We start from the raw sequence: 25,858 nt of genomic DNA on the forward strand, positions 1-25,858 counted from the left end.
GTGAATCGTTTGAAATGTAGGTTTGTCAAAAGAAAACAAATAAGTTTAGTCAGACATTTAATAAAAATGATTTGCACAAACTTGCACTGACAACGACCAGATAGGAATCTTTACCTAAAAACAAATACCGCCGGGCAAATAAAATGTGAACAGTAATCTTGATCATACGACTAAGAATAGACAATGGGGGAAAAATGTGTATCGCAATAAATAGGAAACACTTTTTCTTATACAATGTCACTGCTTTCTTACTCTAGGCCTCTTGAATTTACGCAGAGTTTTGTGCCCCACATAAATCCTACAAAGAACATGTTTGGATTGTATCTGTATAGGGAAGAAGCAACGACGATAAACTTTAATCGATATCGATTTAATTGAGCCAAAAATAATATAGGGAAAAAGACATAAAAAGGGGAAACAAATGATAACTTAGCTGGATTGGGATGCATTAGGCAATAGTAAAGACTATTAAAAATGGCAAGTGTGATACTAGCATACAAATATTCACAAATGAAAGATAAATATAATTGTCTTTGTTTGATAAGAAGCTTCATCTGGATCATTGCACTGCATGATTGTTACATGCCTGATGTGATACTTTAAAAAGACCTAGGCCTATTCCAACATCACAGAGAAAGTATTTTTTCGAATAGTTTGTCAAAAGAGAAAATAAACTGGTTTAGTTGTATTTTAAAACATCGCTTTTTCTTAAAATCAAATGTTTTTGGTAGCGTGATTGTCTTGTTTCATAATGTATTAACTACATATTTATCAGGCTGGTAAAAGTAACGTTGCAGAAATAAGAAAAGTACATTTCATAAAACAAAACGCACCAATTAATGGCATTGTGTCCGAACACAACGGGTATGAAGATACATTTGATAAACTTTTTCTTCAAATTTTAAAGCAAGATTATCTTTTGGAAAAGTGTCATACAGTGTTTGATTTTGCTCTCTTACATATGTAGTGTATCTTACAGTTGTGTGCATTGCAGCAAACATTATTGTCAACTAGGAGTTTAACTGATATTGAAACTTTGTAGAACTAGGAAAAGTAAAATATAGATCCATAAGACATACCTTCTTTAAAATGTAAGTTTAATTGTAAGGTTTTTAAGCACAATTTTAAATGTTAAAGATTCACTCTGGGCTGTTTTGTGAATAACAATTGAAATGAATCACTGTCTTTAACACCCTGCAAAATCGTTGGGGTCAAAGGACAATCTCCCTGCTAGTCATCCGCTCTCTCCAAAGTCTGTTCATGCTGGCCAACAGACAAACTGTCTCAACGACATGGTTATATTTTCAAAATTCTACACATTTTGAGTAGATAACTGATAGTATATTTTATGTAAAGTGTATGTTTCCACACTGATGAAGGCCAGTTTGGAAGACACAAGAAAATAAAAATCATATGCCACTTACAATCCTAGATCAAGCTACCATAAAATGTTTGACTATTGTAGTAGTATAAGATATGACCGGTTATTATTTAAAATTTAAAGTAAGATCATGCTTAGACATAAGACGAGTAAAATTAAACTTTTCTTAAGCTGGGTCTTTGACCACGGAGGAGGACAAACTTTGTCAATGTGTTTTATAGCATGGGTTCATACAAGGTTAATAGTTTAAGACCTGCTTTGAATATTTGTAGAAATAAGATTTAAAATTTTAAACAAGCTAAAGTTTTTTGAACAGACGTTTTAGTAAGAATATACTTTAGGTTGAATTTAAGGGAAATCATTCCTACAATGGGGTATCAGATGTTATACGGTTGTCTCATAGGAAGATAAAGAAGATACGATTTTATTTAAACTTTAAAGATTGGATTTAGATCTCATTTAAACTTTAAAGATTATACTTTGAAAGAAAAATAGTACAAACTAAATATTGGCTCTGGAAAGGCGTTGGCAGACTAACTTAACATGTACTGTGACATGATGTACAGAGTCTCAGCTCTAACCCCTCCCGTCCAGAGAGGATCTGAAGCATTCGTTTCATAGTGGAGTACTCTGGGAGGACCGGAGGGGGTTTTGGCTTAAACTATTTGGTTTTTATCTTCTTCAACTCTCTAAAAATGAAAGGTATTTTTATGTTTATTATTATATTTAGCTAAAACTATAACTTATTGTTCAAATAATTTTGTAACATATTTGTTATTATTCATTTAAAATACAGAAAAGTTAATTTTATAGAACCAATTACCGTGTTTGTGTGCGTGTGCGTTTCAGGTATTCCTCTGATCAAAATTTGACCCATGAGCAAAACAGCTTATAAATTATATTAATTAATTTATTATTTAATTATTTTTTAAAAGATGTGGAAAGTTAGATGCAGACTCTCTAAATATTATGATTATGATATTACTAAATAATATCTCTAGATGATTTTTGCGAACCCGTTTCATACATTGCGTTGCTTCATAAGCAGTGTGTTTTTTCTTCAACTCTATAAACATTTAATGCGTGTCGTGACCTGTGAGGCCCTATAGCCCAACTCCCACGGATGAGGTACGTTTCAAAAGGGACGAATTGTGCCATATATTAGGCGAGATCTGAAGCGGATGGCAACAAGGTGTCAGGAATACACACACCCCAGCCCATGGGTAAGAGAGGCTTCTTCGGGAGACATTCAGGAAATAGGATGCCTACATGGTATGGGAACTTTGTTTTTAAAAGATGTGGAATTTTAGATGCAGACTGTCTAAATATTACTAAATAATATCTCTAAATGATTTTGTGTGAACCGTTTCATACATTGTATTGCTTTATAAGTAGTGTTTTTTTACTTCGAATCTATAAACATTTAACTGAGCAGTATTTTTGTGACTCCATTTTATTTAAAACTGAAATGGTTGGTTGAGGGTTTTTTATTAAGCTATTTTATAAACATTCAACTTTTGCGGGGTAGATTTTTGTTTATATTATTTTAAAACATATAAGGCTTAACAGAGAAGGCTTGTGTGAGATACACTTCACAGTACAGCATGATAATATGGTATGAGGAGGAGGAGGAGGGTCCTGATAGCCCCGAACTTCAAAGGATAAAACTTTCTGTCACAAATATATATCATACCCCCTTCAAAGGATAAAAAACAACATATATTATCATTATTAACGACTTCATATATTATTAACGACTTCAAAACATCATATATTATACCCTCTTCAAAGGATAAAAACTTTATCATACCCACTTCAAAGGATTCAAAACATTATATATTACACCGGTAATCCCCATCAACCCCCGAAGGTCAAAAGGTCACGTCATAAATCATACCGGAAACCCCTCCATGACCGTGACCCCGGAAGTTCAATCGGGCAAAAGGTCAAAAGGTCAAAGCCATAAATCTTTTTGTCATAAGCCGGATTATATTACTACTACGGTGAACAACTGTAATAGATCTCACATGACAGTTCATGTAATTTTACAGTAAAATACTATTAAATGTTCAGATTTTTGAAGTACAGTTAAAAAAAAACTTTACCATAGCATTTACTGTACAAAGTACGGTAGTAATATTTATGTTTTATGGCATTGAACTTCAATTTGCAGTAAAAAAACACCAGCTGAAGTACTTATACCGTAAAAAATTATGATAGTAATATTTATGTTTTATGGCATTGAACTTCAATTTGCAGTAAAAAAAAACACCAGCTGAAGTACTTATACCGTAAAAAATTATGATAGTAATATTTATGTTTTAGGACATTTAACTTCAATTTATGATGAAAACTGCCAGTTGTGTATGAAGTACTTTACCATAAAAAAAATTCAGTCATATTTTAGGTTTTACAGCACTGAGCTTATTTACGGCAAACAAACTGGCAGCTGTGGTAAAGTACTTTACCGTAAATTTAAAATAAAATACAATATTTTAGGTTTTACAATACTGAGCTAAAGTTTACAGTAAAAAAAAACTCTCTCTGTCTGTCTGAAATATACAGTAGCTCAACTTTATTTGTGCACAATGCTGTTAGATCTCATGTAAAATGAATGACCTTTAAACAAATATAATATGAGAGATCAGTGAATCAGGCCACTACCAGATGAAGTCATCATCATCATTACATAACCAATATCAGTTGATTCATTTTCTCTTGGCTTTTCTTGCCATAACTAATGTGCTTTATTAGCCGTTACGGCAGCCAGAAAAAAACTAATGTTAAAAAGTAGAGCAAGACTGATCAAGTCTGACAAGAGCAAACACTGATCCCCATAATGGTGACAGCAAAGGTTATTATTTTCACTAAAACAATCTAAACCTTTGTTAATTCTCAATAAGAACGTCTGTAGATGTATGACAGAAAAAGGAGAGATCTTTAATCTTCAGTTGATTTTATCTAAGGCTGTGGCTGAAGTCAGTTCCAGTTCTTGTGTTTCTGCTCGTCTCTTCTTTTTTTCTGTTTTTGTTGTTCCTCTAAATTTGACGTTCCCTGTGTGACAGTGTGTTCATATTTGATGTTAATTCATTTGAATAGTTATGTTTCTTATATCTTGTTATCAGTTAGGTACATTTGGGGTTTGTTGCATGTTGTTTAATGAATGTTTATTGCATTATTGTATAGTCACCATGAAGGTGTTTTGTATTTGTATAACCCTCTGCACCTTCTTTATATGAATATGTGAAAAACAGCTCGTGAAAAATGAATTGTTATGAACTTTGATTCATCATCACGTGGTTTTCTTTTTTACAACCTGTATTATTGTTAATATTAGCCTATATTTTAAAGGTATAAAGCTGTTTTTAGAACTCTAGTGAAATGAAAAATTAACATTATCCTGTCCAATGATGCCCTAAAAACAATGTTGATATTGAAGGCTAAGTGAATGTAGGATCTGCAATTCATTATGTGCAAATTGGTGGTTTACAATAAAAAAAAAAAAGAAATTTGTTTTTAAATTCACTAAAGTAAACTAATATTAAAATAAAAAAGCACATTAGTCTATATTCATATATTACCCCATTTTAATGGTCACTTCCATAAAACTTATACATACTTGTAGGTTTAATTCCACATATGGCAAATTTATTGTCCAACAAATGTTTTAGAAATATGTATATTTAAGTCAGATTATTGCGTTCCTCTTCTATTGGGCTCCGTCTGTTATGTTACTGCGCTCATTCTCGGAGGCCTGAAGTTTAGCCGAGATTCACTTTTAGAGGGCTAGTCCTCTCTGGACAGCAAAATGGACACATTTGCAGGACTTTCGTACCTTTTCAGATGGAGAATATACCTGAGAAATGTAAGTTATGCGCTGAGGAAAGCTCCACATGTCAAACGCATTACACAGCGCAAGTGTTTATCGTCTCTAAAAATATATAAAAATACAACTCAATATACGGCCCAGTAAATTTAAGTCAGTAAAGTATTGGTAACCAAAGTTGATGTTGCTTTTTTTACTGTATATTTAAGTCCCATAAAACCTAAACAGTCACTACTGAATTATTTACAGTAAAGTACTGGCAACCACGACTGATGTTTTTTTTTTTATTATTGTAAATTTAAGTCCTGTAAAACCTAAAAGGTTACTGCCATATATTTTTTACACAGTAAAATACTAGCAAACACAACTGCCGGGGTTTTTACTGTAAATCTGACAGTAAGTTGTACTCATTTTTTTTAATGCAGTTAATAGGATCTTCTGGCCTGCCAGTGGAGAATGTAGTTTTACTTTAAATATATTATAATGTAAAATAAATTATTGATCAGTTTATGTTTTTGGTGGCTGATTTTGATTTATATGTGAGAGATTGGGATTGTGTTGTGAAATTAAATGACGGTATGTTTTCTGGAAAGCCACACTTTTGTATGAGCAGCTTAAAATGGTGAACTACTTGCCAATAAGTTGTCAATTTGTAAGCAGAGGTGGACAGTAACTAAGCTCATTTCCTTGAGTACTGTACTTAAGTACACTTTTTGAGGATCTGTACTTTACTGGAGTATTATTTTTTCTGGAAACTTATGACTTTTAAAATATCGTACTTTTTACTCCACTACATTTCTATCGAGGTCGAAAGTCGTTTCTGTAGCAGCTCTGAAAGTCGGAGGATGATTTTTTCCTTCTTTAAAAGGTTTTTGTGTTGTTGTTGTTGCAGACAGTCTATCAGGAATCGCTCTTATAGGGTCATATACATTTGCCCAACTTATTTTGAACACTGATCTGTTCATAGCAAAATGGAAGAAGACGGTTCTTAGGCACAAGTGTGTGCACTCATAGCCATACTTTGAAAGTATGTTTCAGTTTAAAAAAAAATCAAGATTAGTTTAGTTGGCATACACTTGGTGCATGTCTTATAAAATATTAAAAATATAAATGTCTGGGAGAAAGAGAAGAGTAAAGTTGGGAGAATATCAGATGTGTATCAGTGTATTGGATCCGTGCATTCAGCCTTAAAGTGACAGCAGTGTTGTAACTTTTCTACAAGTATTTAAACGAGTTTAAGTTAGTCGTATGCTAGTATGTCAGATGGAGCATCACTGAATGGCTTAAACCATGATGACAGTGTGCATTTATACAATAATATTATTATTATTATTGTTGTATAAATGCACACTGTCATCATGGTTTAAGCCATTCAGTGATGCTCCATCTGACATACTAGCATATTGGCATTGGCAATAACAATAATGCGTTGGCACAAAAAAGGAAATTTACTTTCGATACTTAAGTACTTTCAAAAACAAATACTTCTGTACCTTTACTCAAGTAAAAATCTGTTTTTACAACTTTCATTTGTAACGGAGTAATATTTGACCAGTAGTACTTTTACTTTTACTCAAGTAATAGAGTTGTGTACTTTGTCCACCTCTGATTGTAAGTATTTACTTTATTGCTAAAAATAAGTATAATTATATTATATGGCATTAATATATTGCCCCTAGTATGACCACCCTACTTTGTATTGCCATTGCCATTTAAATAGCTGTATCGGCCGCTGTATCGGCCGCTTGTTGAGTTTGTGGTTTGTTATTTGGTCAGTGACTTGCTTTCAGCAAACAAGCACAGGTCCCTGTTTTTTCCTAAGAACTTACAAAAGACTTTGAAACTGTCCTCTTATATCTACCTAAATTGCTTTATACTTGGTAAGAATAATATTGAGACAGGGCTGATGTAAAATTGCAAAATGTTTCTCAAATAAAACGTTTTTTGAGGCTCTTAGCATGCTTAAAATTTCTTGAAACTTGACACACATCAGAATTGGCAGGTGTACGGCAAAGGCAAAACCTAAATGGAGCACACCCTTCTGACTAATGTGGTTAGTTATTACGGCATTCATCACACCATGTGACCCGTGATGTGACCTGTGCTGGAATGAGGTAAATGCTCACAGATAAAATAAAAAATATCATTTTTGGTCAAGTTTGAGGTTTTCAACAAAACAAAAAAATTCAATAAGCCCAAGTCTAGCGATCACAATAATCCATTAAAAGGTTTTCTAAATCTCTCCCCTGTTTTAATAATCCATATTATTTGTATTTGCGAACGCAACAGGCACCAACCATCTTCCCAAATTCGCATATTGATAAATTAGTGTTATGGTCTTCCTGTCTTTTCCCACCCAAATAAAAACTCAAATGTTTAACATTTGAAAGCAAAGATATTGAGACAACCATAAATGTTAGTGTTGTCATTTTACTATTGTTCAGTAAAATAAAGTGAGATATTGACATAGTTCTCTTATTTATCCATTTAAATCCATGTGCTCACTGTGCATTGTTTTTCTAGAGCCACCAATTTGGGATGGTGCCGTAGTGCTTGGCCCCGTCATCGCTGCATATTATATATTATATACTTACAATTAGCGGTCAGTCTAATTGTCATCTCTCTGTTGTTTTAAAGGAGGACACAGTCTCTTCATGGACCATGCCCTGTCACCACATTCGGGCCCAAAGCCTGCATGATGAAGAACCCTAAAGCTGTCATGTGAGTCATTTAACTACGGTTGCCTTTTACAACAGTAAGTTGCGAAGAGTTGTGAAGAGTGTTTATATATATATATATATATATATATATATACACATATACATATACATATATTTCATAGCACTGAGACTGTAGCACAGCACCAATGCAATGATTTCTCACGATATCACTAATGCTTTAATCATAACGAACAGAGTGTGAATAAGAGATTCATTGTGAAGTGTAAACCGCATCATTGATTATAATGGGGGTTTTGGTGAGAACTCGTCTGAACTGAAGTGCTCATTTCTACTAAGAGGAAGTTGACGGTTTAGTTACTGGCTTGTTTTGTGCCTGGTTACACAGATAAGCCTTAAGCCTAATATTGTGTTGCTGCCCTTTTGCTGCCAAAACAGCCCTGACCTGTTGAGGCATGGACTCCACTAGACTCTTTAAGGTGTGCTGTGGCACCAAGATGTTAGCAGCATATACATTAAGTCCTGTAAGTTCCGATGTGGGGCCTCCATGGATCGGACTTGTTTGTTCAGCACATCCCACAGATGATTGGATTGAGATCTGGGGAATTTGGAGGCCAAGTCAACGCCTCAAACTCGCTGTTGTGTTCCTCAAACCATTCCTGAAGCATTTGTGCTTTGTGTCAGGAGCATTATCCTGCTGGAAGAGCCACAGCAACCAGAATACCGTTTCCATGAAAGGCTGAACATGGTCTCAGCAATGCTTAGGTAGGTGGAGCGTGTCAAAGTAACATCCACATGGATGGAGGACCCAAGGTTTCCCAGCAGAACATTGGCCAAAGCATCACACTGCCTCCGCCGGCTCGCCTTCTTCCCATAGTGCATCCTGGGGCCATGTGTTCCTCAGGTAAGCGACGCATCCATGTGCCATACGCAGCAAAATGCGATGCTCTGTGTATTCTGACAGCTTTCTATCAGAACCAGCATTAACTTCTGGAGCAGTTTGAGCTCCAGTAGCTCGTCTGTTTGATCGGACCCCACGGGCCAGCCTTCGCTCCCCACGTGCATCAATGAGCCTTGGCCGCCCATGACCCTGTGGCCGGTTCTCCACTGTTCCTTCCTTGGAGCACTTTTGATAGAGACTGACCACTGCAGACCGGGAACAGCCCACAAGAGCTGCAGTTTTGGAGATGCTCTGACCCAGTCATCTAGCCGTCACAATTTGGCCCTTGTCAAACTCGCTCAAATCCTTACGCTTGCCCATTTCTCCTGCTTCTAACACATCAACTTTGAGGACAAAATGTTCACTTGCTGCCTAATATATCCCCCCCACTAACAGGAGCCGTGATGAAGCGATCATCAGTGTTATTCACTTCACCGGTCAGTGGTTATAATGTTATGCCTGATTGGTGTATTTACACCAGTAATGTTTAAGGCATGTTTATAAAAGCTACTTAAATGTTCTAATTTAACTAAGGCCTAATCCTGAGACATAATCTTTTTAAGCCTTGTCTGTTGAACCAGGTCATTGTGATGCTTCAACAGCATTAAATGATAATGTGACCAAGAGCATCTGACTGAGTCTTTGCTTATCAAAAATAACTGAGATTACACATTACAATGTTCCTTACATGTTGCAGCATTACTATCAGGACCATCTTTCTGTAAGAGTGTGTTCGCAAAGCCTATGCCAGATTGTGACTGGTTTACCAAAGAATCCACAGGGAAATGAACAGAACAAAAATATCCTGAGACTTTAGCATTGTTGAACATTAAACAGCAACTTTTCTAATTCTTTAGGATCCTTAATGTCATTGTAATGGCAGTGATTTAGATTGATAACTCTTTTTTCTGTCCTTATTACCACACTTATAATGCGATGATAGCTGTTACTCACTCTTTTACTGTGCAGGCTGATCTCTATTACCTCATTAAAAGACAAGGAAGTACAAAACAAGTCGACTTGGTATCAATAAAAGCTCTTGTTGGACTTACAAGGAAGTCTGGAAGTTTTTTTGGTGTGTGTTTTACAGCACAATGACCAGTTGTATGTCGAAAATTTGATTTCTCAACATGATTAGTTATTCTTTCATCACTCCAATGAACTGTAACACTTGTTTGACTCTTTTGTGCATTCAGGCATATACAGGATCCAGCGAGTCAGAGGTTGACATGGAACAAGCCACCCAAAAGTGTCCTTATTATAAAAAAAATCAGAGACGCCAGTCTGCTACAGCCTTTCAAAGAACTCTGTGTTTTTCTGACACAGGTGAGAATACAGAATATTAAGAAGAAATGTGAGCTGTGGCCGTTAGGAATGTGCATCTAAGGGAAAAGGATTGTGCCGATGATCAGTTCGCCCAGTGAATCTGTAAACCTCTCTCAGAACTGTTGCAACGGCGAGGACATTAAACATGAGGAGACTATATTCAAGCTCATTACGTGTGTAATATACTGTACAAATGCCGATTATAACTGGAAAATGATCACTGAAAAAGAGTGTGAACCCTGTTAACAAACACAGAATTTTCTATTATTTGTGAGAAAACCATAGATTGTAAACAAAACAAATATGGATGTAGTGTCCGTGACGTCCCCCATAGGATTCTGAAGAGCCGTTTTGAAGCGTAAAGTAGAGACGTGCTGGCTGCCGCCATCTTGGCAGCGAGTCATCGTGCGTCACTCCAAGATAACAGAAAATGGACAAAGAGGCGGGAAGTGGGCGGAGCTTAGGTGATGCAATGACTAGGCAATGGATAAATGGCTATCCACCTGTCACTCAAAGTAGCCACGCCTTTAAATATGCAGAACTTTAAGGCTTTATATAATGTAAAAGAACGAGTTATAGAAAATCCCCCATCATTAGTAGACACGCCCCTTACAGCTGATTGGCTCTCTCTTCTCCCCATCATTAGTAGACACGCCCCTTACCTGCTGATTGGCTCTCTCTTCTCCCCATCATTAGTAGACACGCCCCTTACTGCTGATTGGCTCTCTCTTCTCCCCATCATTAGTAGACACGCCCCTTACTGCTGATTGGCTCTCTCTTCTCCCCATCATTAGTAGACACGCCCCTTACTGCTGATTGGCTCACTCTTCTCCCCATCATTAGTAGACACGCCCCTTACCTGCTGATTGGCTCTCTCTTCTCCCCATCATTAGTAGACACGCCCCTTACTGCAGATTGGCTCACTCTCTCTTCTCCCCATCATTAGTAGACACGCCCCTTACTGCAGATTGGCTCACTCTCTCTTCTCACCGTCATTGGTAGACACGCCCCTTACTGCTGATTGGCTCACTCTTTCTTCTCACCATCATTAGTAGACTTGCCCCTTACTGCTGATTGACTCTCTTCTCCCCATCATTAGTAGACACGCCCCTTACTGCTGATTGGCTCTCTCTCTTCTCCCCATCATTAGTAGACACGCCCCTTACTGCAGATTGGCTCACTCTCTCTTCTCCCCATCATTAGTAGACACGCCCCTTACTGCTGATTGCCTCACTCTCTCTTCTCCCCATCATTAGAAGACACGCCCCTTACTGCAGATTGGCTCACTCTCTCTTCTCCCCATCATTAGTAGACACGCCCCTTACTGCTGATTGCCTCACTCTCTCTTCTCCCCATCATTAGTAGACACGCCCCTTACTGCAGATTGGCTCACTCTCTCTTCTCACCGTCATTGGTAGACACGCCCCTTACTGCTGATTGGCTCACTCTTTCTTCTCACCATCATTAGTAGACTTGCCCCTTACTGCTGATTGACTCTCTTCTCCCCATCATTAGTAGACACGCCCCTTACTGCTGATTGGCTCTCTCTCTTCTCCCCATCATTAGTAGACACGCCCCTTACTGCAGATTGGCTCACTCTCTCTTCTCCCCATCATTAGTAGACACGCCCCTTACTGCTGATTGCCTCACTCTCTCTTCTCCCCATCATTAGTAGACACGCCCCTTACTGCAGATTGGCTCACTCTCTCTTCTCCCCATCATTAGTAGACACGCCCCTTACTGCTGATTGCCTCACTCTCTCTTCTCCCCATCATTAGTAGACACGCCCCTTACTGCAGATTGGCTCACTCTCTCTTCTCCCCATCATTAGTAGACACGCCCCTTACTGCTGATTGGCTCACTCTCTCTTCTCACCGTCATTGGTAGACACGCCCCTTACTGCTGATTGGCTCACTCTCTCTCCTCTGAACATGTCCAAACCACCTCAGCCTGGCCTCTCTAACTTTGTCTCTAAAGCATCTCACATGTGCTGTCCCTCTGATGTACTCATTCCTGATCCTATCATCCTCGTCACTCCCTAAATTGAGACCAGTACACCACCGGATGAGCCGGTGTGATATGCACATTCTTAAGGCCACATCCGTTGAATGTGAATTGTTGGTATGTCACTGATTGCATTAGCATGCTTCTTTATAGTTTTTAATTCAAATCAGTTTAGTAAAAGCATAATGTTTCCTGAGATCTGTTCATATTTGCTCTTTTTTTCATGCTGTGTTTGTTCTCTGCATCAATGGCTTCTAGCAAAAAAATATGATTGTTTATGTGGAGAGAAAAGTCATTGAAGATCCAGCCATTGCTAATGAGAGCTTTATCTCCGTCAAGAAGAACTTTTGCACTTTTAGAGAAGGTGAGGCATTGTCCCAGAGTGTGTGTGTGTGTGTGTGTGTGTGTGTGTGTGTGTGTGTGTGTGTGTGTGTGTGTGTGTGTGTGTGTGTGTGTGTGTGTGTGTGTGTGTGTGTGTGTGTGTGTGTGAGTGAGTGTGTGTGAGAGTGTGTGCGAGAGTGCGTGTGCGAGAGTGCGTGTGCGAGAGAGTGTGTGATTTATAAAATCATTATAATTGTGAGATGAAATGTGTAAAACTGACATGCTGACCTGTGTTTCATAGATTATGATGATATTTCCAATTGTGTGGACTTCATCATTTGCTTGGGAGGAGACGGGACTCTGCTGTATGCTTCCTCTCTCTTCCAGGTTTGAACATCTCATCTAAAATGATTTGATATTGACAGAATAATTAAAATATAAGTGCACTGACAAAGAAATAACAATACAAAAATCTGTTTTGTTACATTTTCTGTAGTATTATTGTTAGACAGCCATGTGAGTTCCGCACAAAAAATATATAACTAAATAAAATATATAATATATAAATATATTAATTTCTTTGATGTTGGCAAAGGTCCGGGTGCAGTGTTTACTGAGTGTGTGTGGTCGCTGCAATGTTTTCCTTTACAAAGGCTTCACATCATTTATGGAGTTTGTAATGCAGTATATTTTGATATCAGTGACTGACAGGTGCGTGCGTGCGTGCGTGCGTGCGTGTGTGTGTGAGCATGCGTGTGTGTGTGAGCATGCGTGTGTGTGTATGTGTGTGTGTGTGTGTGTAAATTAGACTCATTAACTGGTCGCTTTTCACTTACAGAACTTACATACATACTATCCAGAGATGCCCAGTAATGTTAGAACTGTTTGCTCTTTCCAGTGTTCATGACAGCAGTTTATCGGCTTATTATGGTCATATGATGGGGAAGAACAATATAAACTGCCATTTGTCCACTTCTATCATAACTGTCATAAATGTGTGTGTGTGTGTGTGTGTGTGTGTGTGTGTGTGTGTGTGTGTGTGTGTGTGTGTGTAGGAGAGTGTGCCTCCTGTCATGGCCTTCCACCTGGGTTCTCTGGGCTTCCTTACACCGTTTAACTTCGACACATACCAATCTCAGGTCAACCAGGTTATAGAAGGTAAGTCTTCACAGTGAGAGCACATCTGACTTCTCTTGAGTTTATATTTGTGACGCTTTTCTCAGATTTCAGGTTTTCATCAGTTTTTTTTCATAAATCTTTACACTTCCTCAGCTTTATTGTGCTTCAAATATCGATTTATAGGAATGCTAGTGCTCTTGCGTCACAGTAGAGAGGTAAAAGACAGAAAGATCTGATGCATCGCTTTATGAGAACTGCTTTGGCAACAATAGACATCAGATCAATCCAGGGCTCCAGACGAACATCAGAGCAGAGGCACTGGACGGAAATATATCAGAGTTCATTTAATCATAAAATTACCATTGTTTTGTTAATAAGTGCAGTTACTAATAATATTACGTTTGTTTATTGTAAATTAAACAGTGAAGCACTGAGCTTAAATATGCAGTTAAAATGTAGTTTTATTAACAACAGTAATGTGCAAAAAGCTGATTTTTACGGGGAACATTTAAATATTCTGCTCTTATTTAATGTCTCGTTGTTCTTCTATAGTCTCACACTGAACCGATCGACAGCTCCAGTGATTATAAAAGGAGCTCTTTACTTGTTTTCTGTGTAATTCAGTCACAATTTGAAGAAAAGTCTTTGTTTTTCTTGAGACTTTGTGACTTCCTACTTTTTCCATATATTAATTATTTTCCCGACAGCGTTTTAAAAAAAAAAAAGTTGCCAACCACCGCCAGAGTTTTTGACCATTTTCACAAAACTGTAATAGCCCATAGAATATTTAGTTTTTATAAATATATCTAAACATGCAATATATCAAAAGAAAGAGCAGTACTTCAGTACTCATTCAGAAGATGTGTAATAGCGCCCCCTAGCGGCTGACAGTAAAAACACGGAAATGCCGTTTTCGACCAGGAAGTGTTTTCTCACAAATAACGGAAAATGTTGTGTTTGGCAGGGAAAGAGTTAAAGCCGCACTTGGCTACTTTTGCTCTCGGGGTCCCCCTACAGTTTGCAAAAAATAATGTCCTCAACTACTGTCGTAAGATCTGTCATCCTACAACAGGGGATCCCATCGCGCGTGAATTTGTTGACATGACTGCCCTGATAGCCCTGAACTAGTGATGCGTGGGTCGTCTCATATCCCGCGGACCCCGTATGTCTATTTAATGGTCGCGGGTGCGCGGCGGGTTGTAAAAATATATACAGTGGTGCGGTGCGGGCCAAATAACTTCATAAAAGTGGCGCCGCGGGTCAGTCCAGCACTAACAGTTCCCCTGAACACTGCAGGAGGAGTTCAGAGTTCTTCTGGCGGCGCGTGTGAAATGTCTTCATCCCAGGTAACGTTACAGTCAGTGGCATATGCTTCAGCATGTCATATGAATATAATTTCATGGGTTTTATTTTTTTCAAACGCCAAATAATCACGATGCTCACGTTTACAAGCCAGCGTCATTATAGTAGTCTATTGGTTAGCGTTTTACAGAATCTATATGATACTTCAGTTCAGTGTTTGAGTGGTCGGTAATCACCGTAACAAGCAGGACAGCATCGGTCGGGCACGCCTCCTTCAGCTCACGCCGACGAGCAAACGCTGGTCACATGTTGATCCTCATCCTGCCTTTAATCCATCACTTTTTCGTTTCCTCTTATTGCTTTCCTCCAACAAAACCTTTTCTTTCTTATTTGTCTGTGCTGCTTCAGACATGACTATATTATCCGACGAACAAAGTTGGGCTCGCACGTCCGAATGTAAGGAAGTGTGTGTGTTGGTGGAAGTGACGTATATGCCGTAAAGCAGTCGAATTTTGTAGTTCTTTTTGTTCTCGGGTTACTACCCGAAACCCGAAGTTTAAAAGTACGATTAAAAACGATACAGACCCCATCAGGTTATGGCAGACGTGTCATTCAACCTATTGTAAGTCGATGTATCATCACAAGAGTCTTAAAACATATATAGGTTAAAGGAGTCTTAAATAAATATATATATATTAAGGTTGAAAAGGTACCTAGTGCTGCTTTAAGGAATGGAAATGGCTAATTAGTCAATATGTGCTCCTCTGTTGCCATCTACTGGTTATAGTGGCCATTTCATGTCTTTTTAAAATAAAAGTGCCTATTTGCCAAAAAGTGGCCTACAACTTTAAACTTCTAGTTTCACAAATCATTACATTAAAAATAACATTAATATTGAATCATATTTAGCATTTTTAAATGTTAAAAAAGTATGAATGCCTTTGAAAAAACTATTTCTTCCATAATACCATGTGGTTTTACCAGGGCTGGACTGGTAATCTGGCATACTGGGCATTTTCCCGGTGGGCCGACGCACTGGGGCTGATACAGGTTTTTTAAAATGTTATTATTATTATTATTATTATTATTATTATTTAAGCGCTTGCCGTATGGAACTGCAAAAGGTGAATATCCGCACACGCAGCCGCTGACGAACGGATGCTGCGTTTCTGCGGCTCTATAAAGTGATGAACGGCACTTTGACTCTGAATTTTGTTTTATACAATTGAGTGAAATGGGAACATTATAGGTTCTGTGGGGAATCAGCTGAAAACAACCGCGAGTAGCCTATTTAAAATGTGGAAAACAGCAATAGGCTTCACTACAAACATGTCACTTTAGCAAAGCCACAATGTGCAGCTAACAGGGAAGAAATATGGTGTTTTGGAAGAAACGTATTTATTAAAAATGTTGCTATTATTACTTACATTAATATTGTAGAATATAAATCACTTTTATAGAGGCCCTTTTCGTATTTTCTACATATATTTACAATATTTTTTATTACAAATTCAATAGTTTATTATATATGGTTTATATATTGTAGAAGCTATATAGCCATGGTAATGAGGAGCAAGGTTTTACCTGTGACTACCATGCTCTTACAGTTAAACTCAGTTAAAATCTCATTATAATTCAATAAATAAGCTTTAAAGCCTGAATCCCACAAATCAAGGACAAAGCTTTTTTCTCTTTAAATGTTTTATGAACTTTTTAATATATCTAATGACATTTAACTAAACCTCTTGAAAGATACATATCACTGTCTTACATAAATTAGGTGTTAACTTTAGAAAAATATGATTGTTTTTAAAGAGGTAGTTCAACCCAATGTGACCATTTACTCACCCGAATGTCATTCCAAACCTAAATGAATTTATTTCTGTGTAACATAAAAAATAAAATAATTCAAGTCTGTTTTTTTGTCCATATAATATTCAATGGTAGCCTAACCAAAATGGCTTGGTTTCCAACATTCTTCAAAATATCTTCTTTTGTGTTTCAGGGAAGAGAGAAAGTCATAGAGGTTTGGAAGGACATGAGATTAAGTAAATGATGACAGTATTTATTTAAAAGCAGTAAATTTACTGCATCCTAGCTCAAAATCAGTGCTTTACTGTCAAGTGCATTTCTGTGTGACAAATGTGCAATATTAAGTTTGTTATCTGCATTAAATTCTATATATTAATAATTTTTTGTCCCTGTCCTAGTTTTATTTATTTGCTCGAAATTAAGGCCCTAATCCCAGCAAAAACATTCACAGGAAACTCATGGGGCGGATGTGCTGGGTTTGCCAGGGCCGAATTAGCCCCAGTCCAGCCCTGTGTGTTACTACAGCACATTTGTGAAGTGAAACCCCTAAACTTCTCCAGTTTCCACTTCAGCGCTGTTTGATCGGACATCTGTGGTTTATAACGGAGAATTCTGCGCCGAACCCTTCCTCTAGATCTCACAGTAGTGATGTTATTAGTCCTGTGGTGAATTCAAACTCTTTCTCACTGGATCTCCAGTGCTGTGTAACGGTGTCGAATGATCGAGATCGGCCCGTGTATGAGCTGGCTCTGTCTATTATTGCTCTGAGCTGATGAACGGTCCGCCCAATGCAGATCAAACGAGAAGCGCAGTTACATTTTGTTTCATTTGCCATTGCCGTTTCTCATATTTAACAGAAATAGCAGCTCTTATAAGTTGGGCACCGTGGCAAAGACTCCAGTGAGAAAAAAGATCGCAATGCCACCATTCGGTCCCAGTCTGTAGCCCTGCAAACTAATAGATTTTAGAGGGTGCTAAAACAATTTGTCTGAAGTTCAGCATGTAAGATCAACACTTTTTATTTCCTCTTTAGACATTCTCCTGACTATTAGTAACTACATGTCAACTTATTCTAACCATAACCCTGACCTAACGGTCTACTAATACTCAGCTGTGTTTCAAAATATATTCTAGTTAGCACATGTAAGTGATTGTGTGTGTAGAGGATTTATGCAGTATTTTCTCGTTCTGTTTGTAGGAAATGCTGCGATCATCTTACGCAGTCGTCTGGAGGTGAAGGTAGTGAAAGAGTGCAGAGAGAAGGGACCTGCGGAGGAAACGAGTTTAATCATCACTAACGGAGACGCTGAACCCAAACACAAAACTATGCAGTATCAAGTGAGTGCCACATTTCCTGCAACGGTACAGGGAATTACATTTAATATCATACTGTTCAGTAGCTACGTGCATTACTTATTGGATTTCAATAAAGTGTGTTTCAGTTTAAATGTCACAACCAAATTCAAATAAGTGTCCTTTTAATATGTTAGCATGTGTGTCGTTTAGCAAACCATTTAACAAGGTCATAACATGGATTTTTGTATTATTTTAATTAGGGATGTAATGAGAACTGATGCTTCGGTACCAAATCTGTACTATCAACATTCACTTTTTTTTTCTTCTGTGGTATCAATTTTGGTATTGAGTATTATGTACTTTTGGTTGTATCGGTACAGACTACTAAATTTTGGTATTGTGACATCCCTAATTTTAATTTTTATAAGGTTCACTAATGCACAAAAAAAAAGAAAAATCATCCCTCATTCTGAAATGATCAGTTTTTGAGGTGCGGCTCCTTTAAGTAAACGGACACTGTTGTGATTGGCTAATGTCATTGCACATGAAACGCCCACTCACTAATAAATTACTCACAATGCTCTGTCATTTACAGACATTATTTACGGTTTATGATGCAGTACAGTCACTGCTTTATCTGTCAAATAAAGTTTCCTTGTGAACTCCCCATTATATTGTGCCTTGTATGGAAGTAAAACTGTGCCACTGGATTTTGAATTCTAATTTTTAGCACTGAATTTTTTTACATCGAATTTTTAACACTGAATTTTATTTTGCATCTAAATCAGACTTTGAATTTTAAAAGCCATCGAATTTCTAGCTCTGTTTTTTTTTGACTATGACATTTTTTCAATGTTTTAAAAAAATTCAGTGTAAAAAGAAATTCAACGTCTCAAAAAATTCAGTGTAAAAAAATTCAACGTCTCAAAAGATTCAGTGTAAAATAATTCAACGTCTCAAAAAATTCAGTGTAAAAATATTCAGAGTCAACATCCGGGTAACCAAGGAGAAGCAATCGATCCCTGTATCAAATCATCCAACATCCAGCCAATCATTTACGCTCCATTGGTCATGAGTAAACTCACTGAAGCGCCATCGTGTGTGTTCTGAGCCATGCTGCTGAGCTCTGGAGCTCACCTGAAGTGAACTTCCCCGCCAGTGCCGTTTCTAGTCATAGGCAAACTAGGCGGTCGCCTAGGGCGCCAACAGCTGGGGGGCGTCAATGAGCCCCCGCCCCAACAAGATTTTTTAGTTATTTCATATATATTTTATTATTAATATTTCGTACTTTTTCTATTTCAAGGCATTATGATTAGTTGCGATTATTGGAGTGAAGTCGCCATGGTGATAGTGGAGCTGCTGTAATGAAATGAGATCATGTAGAGGGCGGCAGGGAACGTCGCCATCCGTGGCGTTGTAACACTTGTGTCCGAGTGAAAAATGCGGATAGCTCACTTAATGTAACTGTAGTGGATGCAAACACGGAGGCGATTAACATCAAACAGATCGCACTTTATTCCCCGCTGAACTCTCATCACAAACTCCCTTTCCATCCACAGCATTACTTAATAAAACAAAATAACTGTTAGCAACAGAAAACAGAAAATAATCCCCACACATGGGAGCTCAAGACTCAGTGCGCACATACACAAAATGCAGACTTCGTTTGCAGGGAGCGCTCGCAACTCTTAAAGGGGCCACACTATATTTCTACTCGTTACAGCGTGCTTTAGTTTCATCATCATGAAAAGGTCAAAGCCATCAGGGGCTCAGTATCGTAAAAAGAAAGCGAAATATACAGGTATAGCCTACTTATTGGTTACTTGTTCTCTACTAAGCTGGTCCCTCTATCATAATGTTGAGCAAAACATTACACTGAATATTAGTACTGGACGGACCACACGCCATGCTCATTTCAGGTGCAGAACATTATAGCAGTTAATTTGAATAATTTTTTTTTTACATCAGAGATAGCTGTTTAGTGTAAATTGATCAAGTAGGCTAATACTGTCATAACCATGGGCGTCACTAGGCCCTTTTTTATGAACTTATGCATCAGCCCCCCCTAAAAAAATATGTGATTAACCTTTAAAACATGAAACTGGCGCAAGGCTTCGGCTACTGCTTCGTCCCGTCTTTTATTCTTTGATTCACTGTGTTCTTCAATCCGCAGCGGCGCCGAGTGACATGGTTTTCAAGCTATTGTTATCTAATTTTTTGGCCTTCAGAACATCTTAAAATACACATATGTAGATCATAGAAATCAAATTTTTCTCGGGGGAGCATGCCCCCGAACCCCCCAACATCTGTGATCTCAGAGATAATAAACCTAGCTACATTATTCGATTAATGCATGTACAATATGCCCATGAAATAAGGAAGTCATATTTACTTAATAAGTTGAAGTAAAAAAAAAAAAAAAAAGGGGGGGGGGGGGGTGCAACATATGAATCTCGCCTAGGGTGCCAGAAAGGCTAGAAACGGCCCTGTTCCCCGCCTTCCTGTTTCAGCATCACATGACCAATGGAGCGTAAATGATTGGCTGGATGTTGGATGATTTGATACAGGGATCGATTGCTTCTCCTTGGTTACCCGGATGTTGACTCTGAATATTTTTACACTGAATTTTTTGAGACGTTGAATTTTTTTACACTGAATTTTTTGAGACGTTGAATTTCTTTTTACACTGAATTTTTTTAAAACATTGAAAAAATGTCATAGTCAAAAAAAAACAGAGCTAGAAATTCGATGGCTTTTAAAATTCAAAGTCTGATTTAGATGCAAAATAAAATTCAGTGTTAAAAATTCGATGTAAAAAAATTCAGTGCTAAAAATTAGAATTCAAAATCCAGTGGCACAGTTTTACTTCCATAGCCTTGCTGACAAAATAATATGCTCAGAACAAACATATAATCAAGACATGCACCGATTGCAATTTTCTTGGCCAAGTGTGACCAGCCCATTCCTGTTTTCTTTCAAAGAACTATAATTGACAGCATATCCAAACAAAAATCTACTTTTCTGCAATGCAAATTTTTACTTTCATAAAATATAACAAAAACTAAGAAACAAAATTATTTTAAACAAGTGAGGAATGCTGTGCGCTGTATGTGCAAAACCTGTTCTCTGTCCTGCATGTAAGACATGGCCTAGTGCTCCTCGATGGTGTCTCATATAACATGTCAAACGTTGAGATTGCTTCCTTTAATAATCAGCGACTCTGTCTCCGCTGCAAACAGGACATGTTGCTACACTTACATTGCAGACATAATGTCAGCGCAATAAAGCATGCTTTCAAACCATTTCTGAGCATAAAAGCAGTAGCCTACTTTTGTAACAAAGTCAATGCAGTAGTTTGCAATGTGCAGTTCTTTTTTTCTTATGCAGAAATGATGTGTGTATGGACTGATAGTATCATGCAATGAAAGCATATTTTCTTGTTGAATATCTGTCAGAAGGAAGTGTAACAACTACAGTAAATGTCTCCATTATTGAGGAGCTGCATTAAGCGTGAATGTCACTGAGAAATGCCTGGTATAGATGACCCTAAATTATAAATGGCCCTCTCTGTAATTACTTGTCTTTCAGGCATCTGACTGACTAATTGATTTTAAAGAAGACCCAGAAGTCTCAGGTGTCCCCAGCATGTGTCTGTGAATTTTCAGCTCAAAATACCCCACAGATTTTTTATTAAAAGCCTAAAATGGTAGCCTGATAAGCCAGACCCACATCAAGATGTTTGGTCTGGAAACTCACCATAGACAGCTCAATCCGAGGGGCGGATAAACGGTTGTCTTTCAAACTCCCTCTGCACGCGATAGGATAGCGCTACAACCAACCAGAGCAGCGAAAGTGAAGCAGAGCTCGTTGATAGATTAAACATTCGCCGTATCCGGTCGGCAAAACTACGAACACATCTTCCCTTCTTAAGAATGACTTCAGTGCCGTTCTTTGTTCTTTTCTCAGAGAAAAGCTCAACTCCAAGTCTTCCAGAGTCACGATCAAAGCCGATTCGAAAGACGCCGTTCGCCAGTTTCTGTGTTTACTAGAAGCACGCAAACGCAACTCGGCCATCATTATATTAAGCCCCGCCCACCGACTCTATACACGATGTGATTGGCCCAGCAAGAGTTTGGCAATTACAGCTCAGAAGGGTATTGAGAGTTGCTCGACGACACTCGTGGGCAGATTAGATTTGCAGCCGCTAGGGTGCATCTAGATTTCTAGGCTACTAAAATGGCCCTCTTTTGGTGGAAACAGAAACACTGTTTTGTGCGTGTATCTTTAAATGCAAATGAGCTGCTGCTCCCCACTCCCTTTCCTGAAGAGGGCGGGGCCTTTACAGCTCATGCCTCGGATACTTTTTTTCCTGTTTTGCCAGAGTATGAGGCCGTTTCCACCGATCACGTTTTTGCATTCCACTTTCTGCTTTTGTCTGCTTTTATTTACACTTGTAAACGCGCACTAGATGAACCTTGCTGGGTTATTCTGGATGCAGGCAGACCATAAGAACAAAAATAGACAAGCAGTGGGATGGACTAACGTGTTCTGTGTGCATTGATACAGGATAGCGTGATGATACAATCTATAGAAAATATGAACGCCTCATTTTGAGGCACTGTTAATGATTTATGGGGAATATAAAAAAGGAAAGGGTGGATTTTTACCATTATTATAGGGTGTTTTTTTTACACTGTTGACAAGTTCATGTTCAAACAGCATGTAAAAGTGAATTTTACATAATAGGTCTCCTTTAAAAATACGTAGTTTGTTCATCCTTTAAGGTGCACTATGTAACTTTTTCGTCCGCTAGAGGTCGCCCATTCAAAACAAAGGGGTAGTTTGATGAGGCCAAGTTTGAGCGCAGCATCTCAGGACGTGTTCTTCACCTCACAGCCGGTGGGAAAGAATCGGGATAGGAGTCGAGCAGAAGTCCTATGTGTTGATGGATGTGATGGATGTGAGTGTTGAGGAGCTGAGCGAGGCCGCTGGAGCGATTGCACAGCGGCGGGACTTTTATTATGCCACAGTCACCGGTGTTATGATAAATCCTGTCCCCCTGTGAAATAGTGCCCGCTTAGGACCCCAGAGCGATTCTATTGGCTGAAAAAAATGTAATAGGTAATTTGTTCAGAGCCTGATTACAATTCTTACAAAGTCACGTTTAGATTTTTGTTGAAAGCTCCACTGTGTGATATTTTCCCCCATCTAGCGGTGTAAAGGTATCTGACCATCCAGTGAATATTAGTTTCTGTTCCTCTCAATTCTGATTTCGTTTTAACTCCTACGGTGGCCGATTTAGTCCAAGATTAACATGGCAATCCCCCCTCTTCACATTCGACACGGTGCCATCGAGTGTTAAAACGCGAAAGGCGAAGCTTGAATTTACGGGTATGTCCCTCTTTGGCTAACGTACTTTCAAGATGGAGGGGTAACATGGCGACCGGCATCCGAACCCCTCACCCGTATGTGTTTTTAATGGTATATTATAAATTTACGAGAATACTTTATTACTTGAAAGAAGTAAATATACATTAATGAGCACATATATTTGAAAGAACTAAGTGTTTTTAGCTAAGAATAAACTAAAAAAGTTACACAGTGTGGCTTTAAATTGTTAAAATTGTTTTTAACCTCTTGCAAATCATGTTTCATAGACTAGTATATAACTGAAACTATAAGTTGTGAAATCTTAGTGTGTTTAAAATGATGTTATGACATTACTCTGTGTGTTCGCTCAGCGACTGCAGTGAGTAAAGCATTTCTGCAGAATTAAACTGAGGGTAACGCAGATATGACGCAATTGACAGGCGACTCGCTCACACGTCCCGGTTCATTGGTTAAAATAGCTATTTTCTCACAATTTACAAATAGTTGGAAATATTTGGGATATTGTGAGTACTCAACTGAACAAAATATATAACACTGGCCTAGTGGTTTTTGGATATATTTTTCCTAAAAATTTTTACATAGTGCACCATTAATCTGTTATTATGTTAATACATTTACTTCTGAATGTTTACGTTTTTTTTCCGATCACTAAATGGTGTTTTATTTGTTGCTTTCAGTTGGTCCACGTGTAAAGCTGTTCTTATTTTCTGTAAATAATATATCTGTGTGTGTGTTTCTCTGGCAGGTGCTGAATGAAGTTGTTGTAGACAGAGGGCCGTCGTCCTACCTCTCTAATTTGGACTTGTTTCTGGATGGTCACCTGATCACCACCGTTCAGGGAGACGGTTAGTGTGAGACGATCCAGTGAATTACTCATGTCGTCACATCTAATTTTTTGGGGGGCTTTTCTATTAAAAATACCTACATCCTTAATGGATTTATTTATGTTTGAAGTGCCTTTATTAAGCTATTTTAGTTTTGAAGTTTCCTACAAGTGATCAAAAACACTTTAATTTTCTCATAATACCCATTGCAGCATCAGCTCTTTTACTCACAGTGTCTAAAAAGGACACATTCCTGTCAGATATCACACACTTCAGTAAGCCGACAGAAAGCATGCCAGGCGATGCCAGGGGTATGGTGGCAAAAATCTAGCTGTGTTGATCAGTTTATGCTTAAGCCATTTATGACTCATTTACATGACCACATGCAAAAACCACGTACCAAACCCCCAGTGATGCGCGGGGTCAATGTATAAACAACCCGCACCCGACCGACACTTTTAACTAACCCTCCCGCAACTTGGGCCGCAAAAAAAAGAAGAAAATATGGTACCCGACCGCTTCCTGACCCGTATTTTTTTAAAGTAGTAAATGGTCATCGCAGCGTCAATTTATTCATTTATTTCCTTTCATTTTCTTTACAATTAAGATGCTGCATGTGTTTATCCAGTCTAATCGGAGTGTGCGTCTTCCCCCGACTTTCCCAACAAAAATCCTGCCCTCTCTCAGAAAATACATAAAACTGACATTACTGAGCTATATGCGTTTAAAGGTAGCCTGTTCAAATGGTCCAATGGCATTGCTCAGTTCAGCGTGTTGGGAAATCGCCAGTCGGCCATTTTGTCCCGCGTCAGGAAAGGGCTATAAGGTGCCGTTGTTGGCCTTAAACAGAAGATTAGCTTCTTATATTTAGCTTTCCTCGCGCTGTGTAGAAATAATATTGAATCAGCCGTCCCTGGGTTGAGCCGGGTTAATTTTTGCCTGTATGACTCGACCTGCGGAGCTGAATGTGCGCTCACTGCTGGACCGCAGAGGATCCTCCTGGCCAATGGGTTTCATAGGAAACTGTGTCTAGTACTATATCAATTACAAAGGTTTAATTGGCATCTTTATTTCAAATGACCCGACTGACCGCGACCTGAATATCATTAATAATATTTTTGGATTACTCGTAATCGGGGGTAACCGCTCATTTTGGATCAACCCGCGCGTCACTGATATATATATAACTATGATCGCTCGCCGGTTTTTGACCCTACTCGACAGAAGTAATGGCGTTAGAAATACTAGATGAGATTCGTCTGATATGAGGTAAAAAAATAACAATGGATAAACCCGCGCATCACTTCAAACCATCATCATCTGTTTAGATATTTTTACTAAAAAAGACATAATACTGATGATGAAATTCAAGGGAAGGGTTTTGTCCGATGCCTACATTCCCAGTCTTTTTTTATATATTTAAGTATACTTTAAACTTTTAATAAATTGTTCAATTTAAAGAATAATAATTTTTTAAAAATCAATAAAAAGGCATTATTTAATGTCATCACTGACGTTTTGTGGCTTTTTTTTAAAAAAAAGTATCGGTTCAGGCACCATTTTAGAAGTACCGGTTTGGCACCGGAATCATAAAAACCCAAACGATACCCAACCCTAGTTTAGATATTTTTACTAAAA

General features: G+C 38.1%; 1 protein-coding gene across 1 annotated transcript in view; it reads left to right on the forward strand.

Annotated features, from left to right (window-relative positions):
- Positions 1 to 25,858, forward strand: part of nadka (NAD kinase a) — a 52,534-nt gene that overhangs the window by 19,178 nt on the left and 7,498 nt on the right. Inside the window, exons 3-9 of the mRNA XM_067412437.1 lie at positions 7,845 to 7,928; positions 10,022 to 10,151; positions 12,414 to 12,519; positions 12,778 to 12,863; positions 13,532 to 13,634; positions 17,908 to 18,047; positions 24,142 to 24,241. Coding sequence (XP_067268538.1) covers positions 7,845 to 7,928; positions 10,022 to 10,151; positions 12,414 to 12,519; positions 12,778 to 12,863; positions 13,532 to 13,634; positions 17,908 to 18,047; positions 24,142 to 24,241 — 749 coding nt within the window. The remainder of the gene's footprint in view (positions 1 to 7,844; positions 7,929 to 10,021; positions 10,152 to 12,413; positions 12,520 to 12,777; positions 12,864 to 13,531; positions 13,635 to 17,907; positions 18,048 to 24,141; positions 24,242 to 25,858) is intronic.

Source organism: Pseudorasbora parva, chromosome 13 (assembly GCF_024679245.1).
Source record: "Pseudorasbora parva isolate DD20220531a chromosome 13, ASM2467924v1, whole genome shotgun sequence".
Taxonomy (NCBI): Eukaryota; Metazoa; Chordata; class Actinopteri; order Cypriniformes; family Gobionidae; genus Pseudorasbora; species Pseudorasbora parva.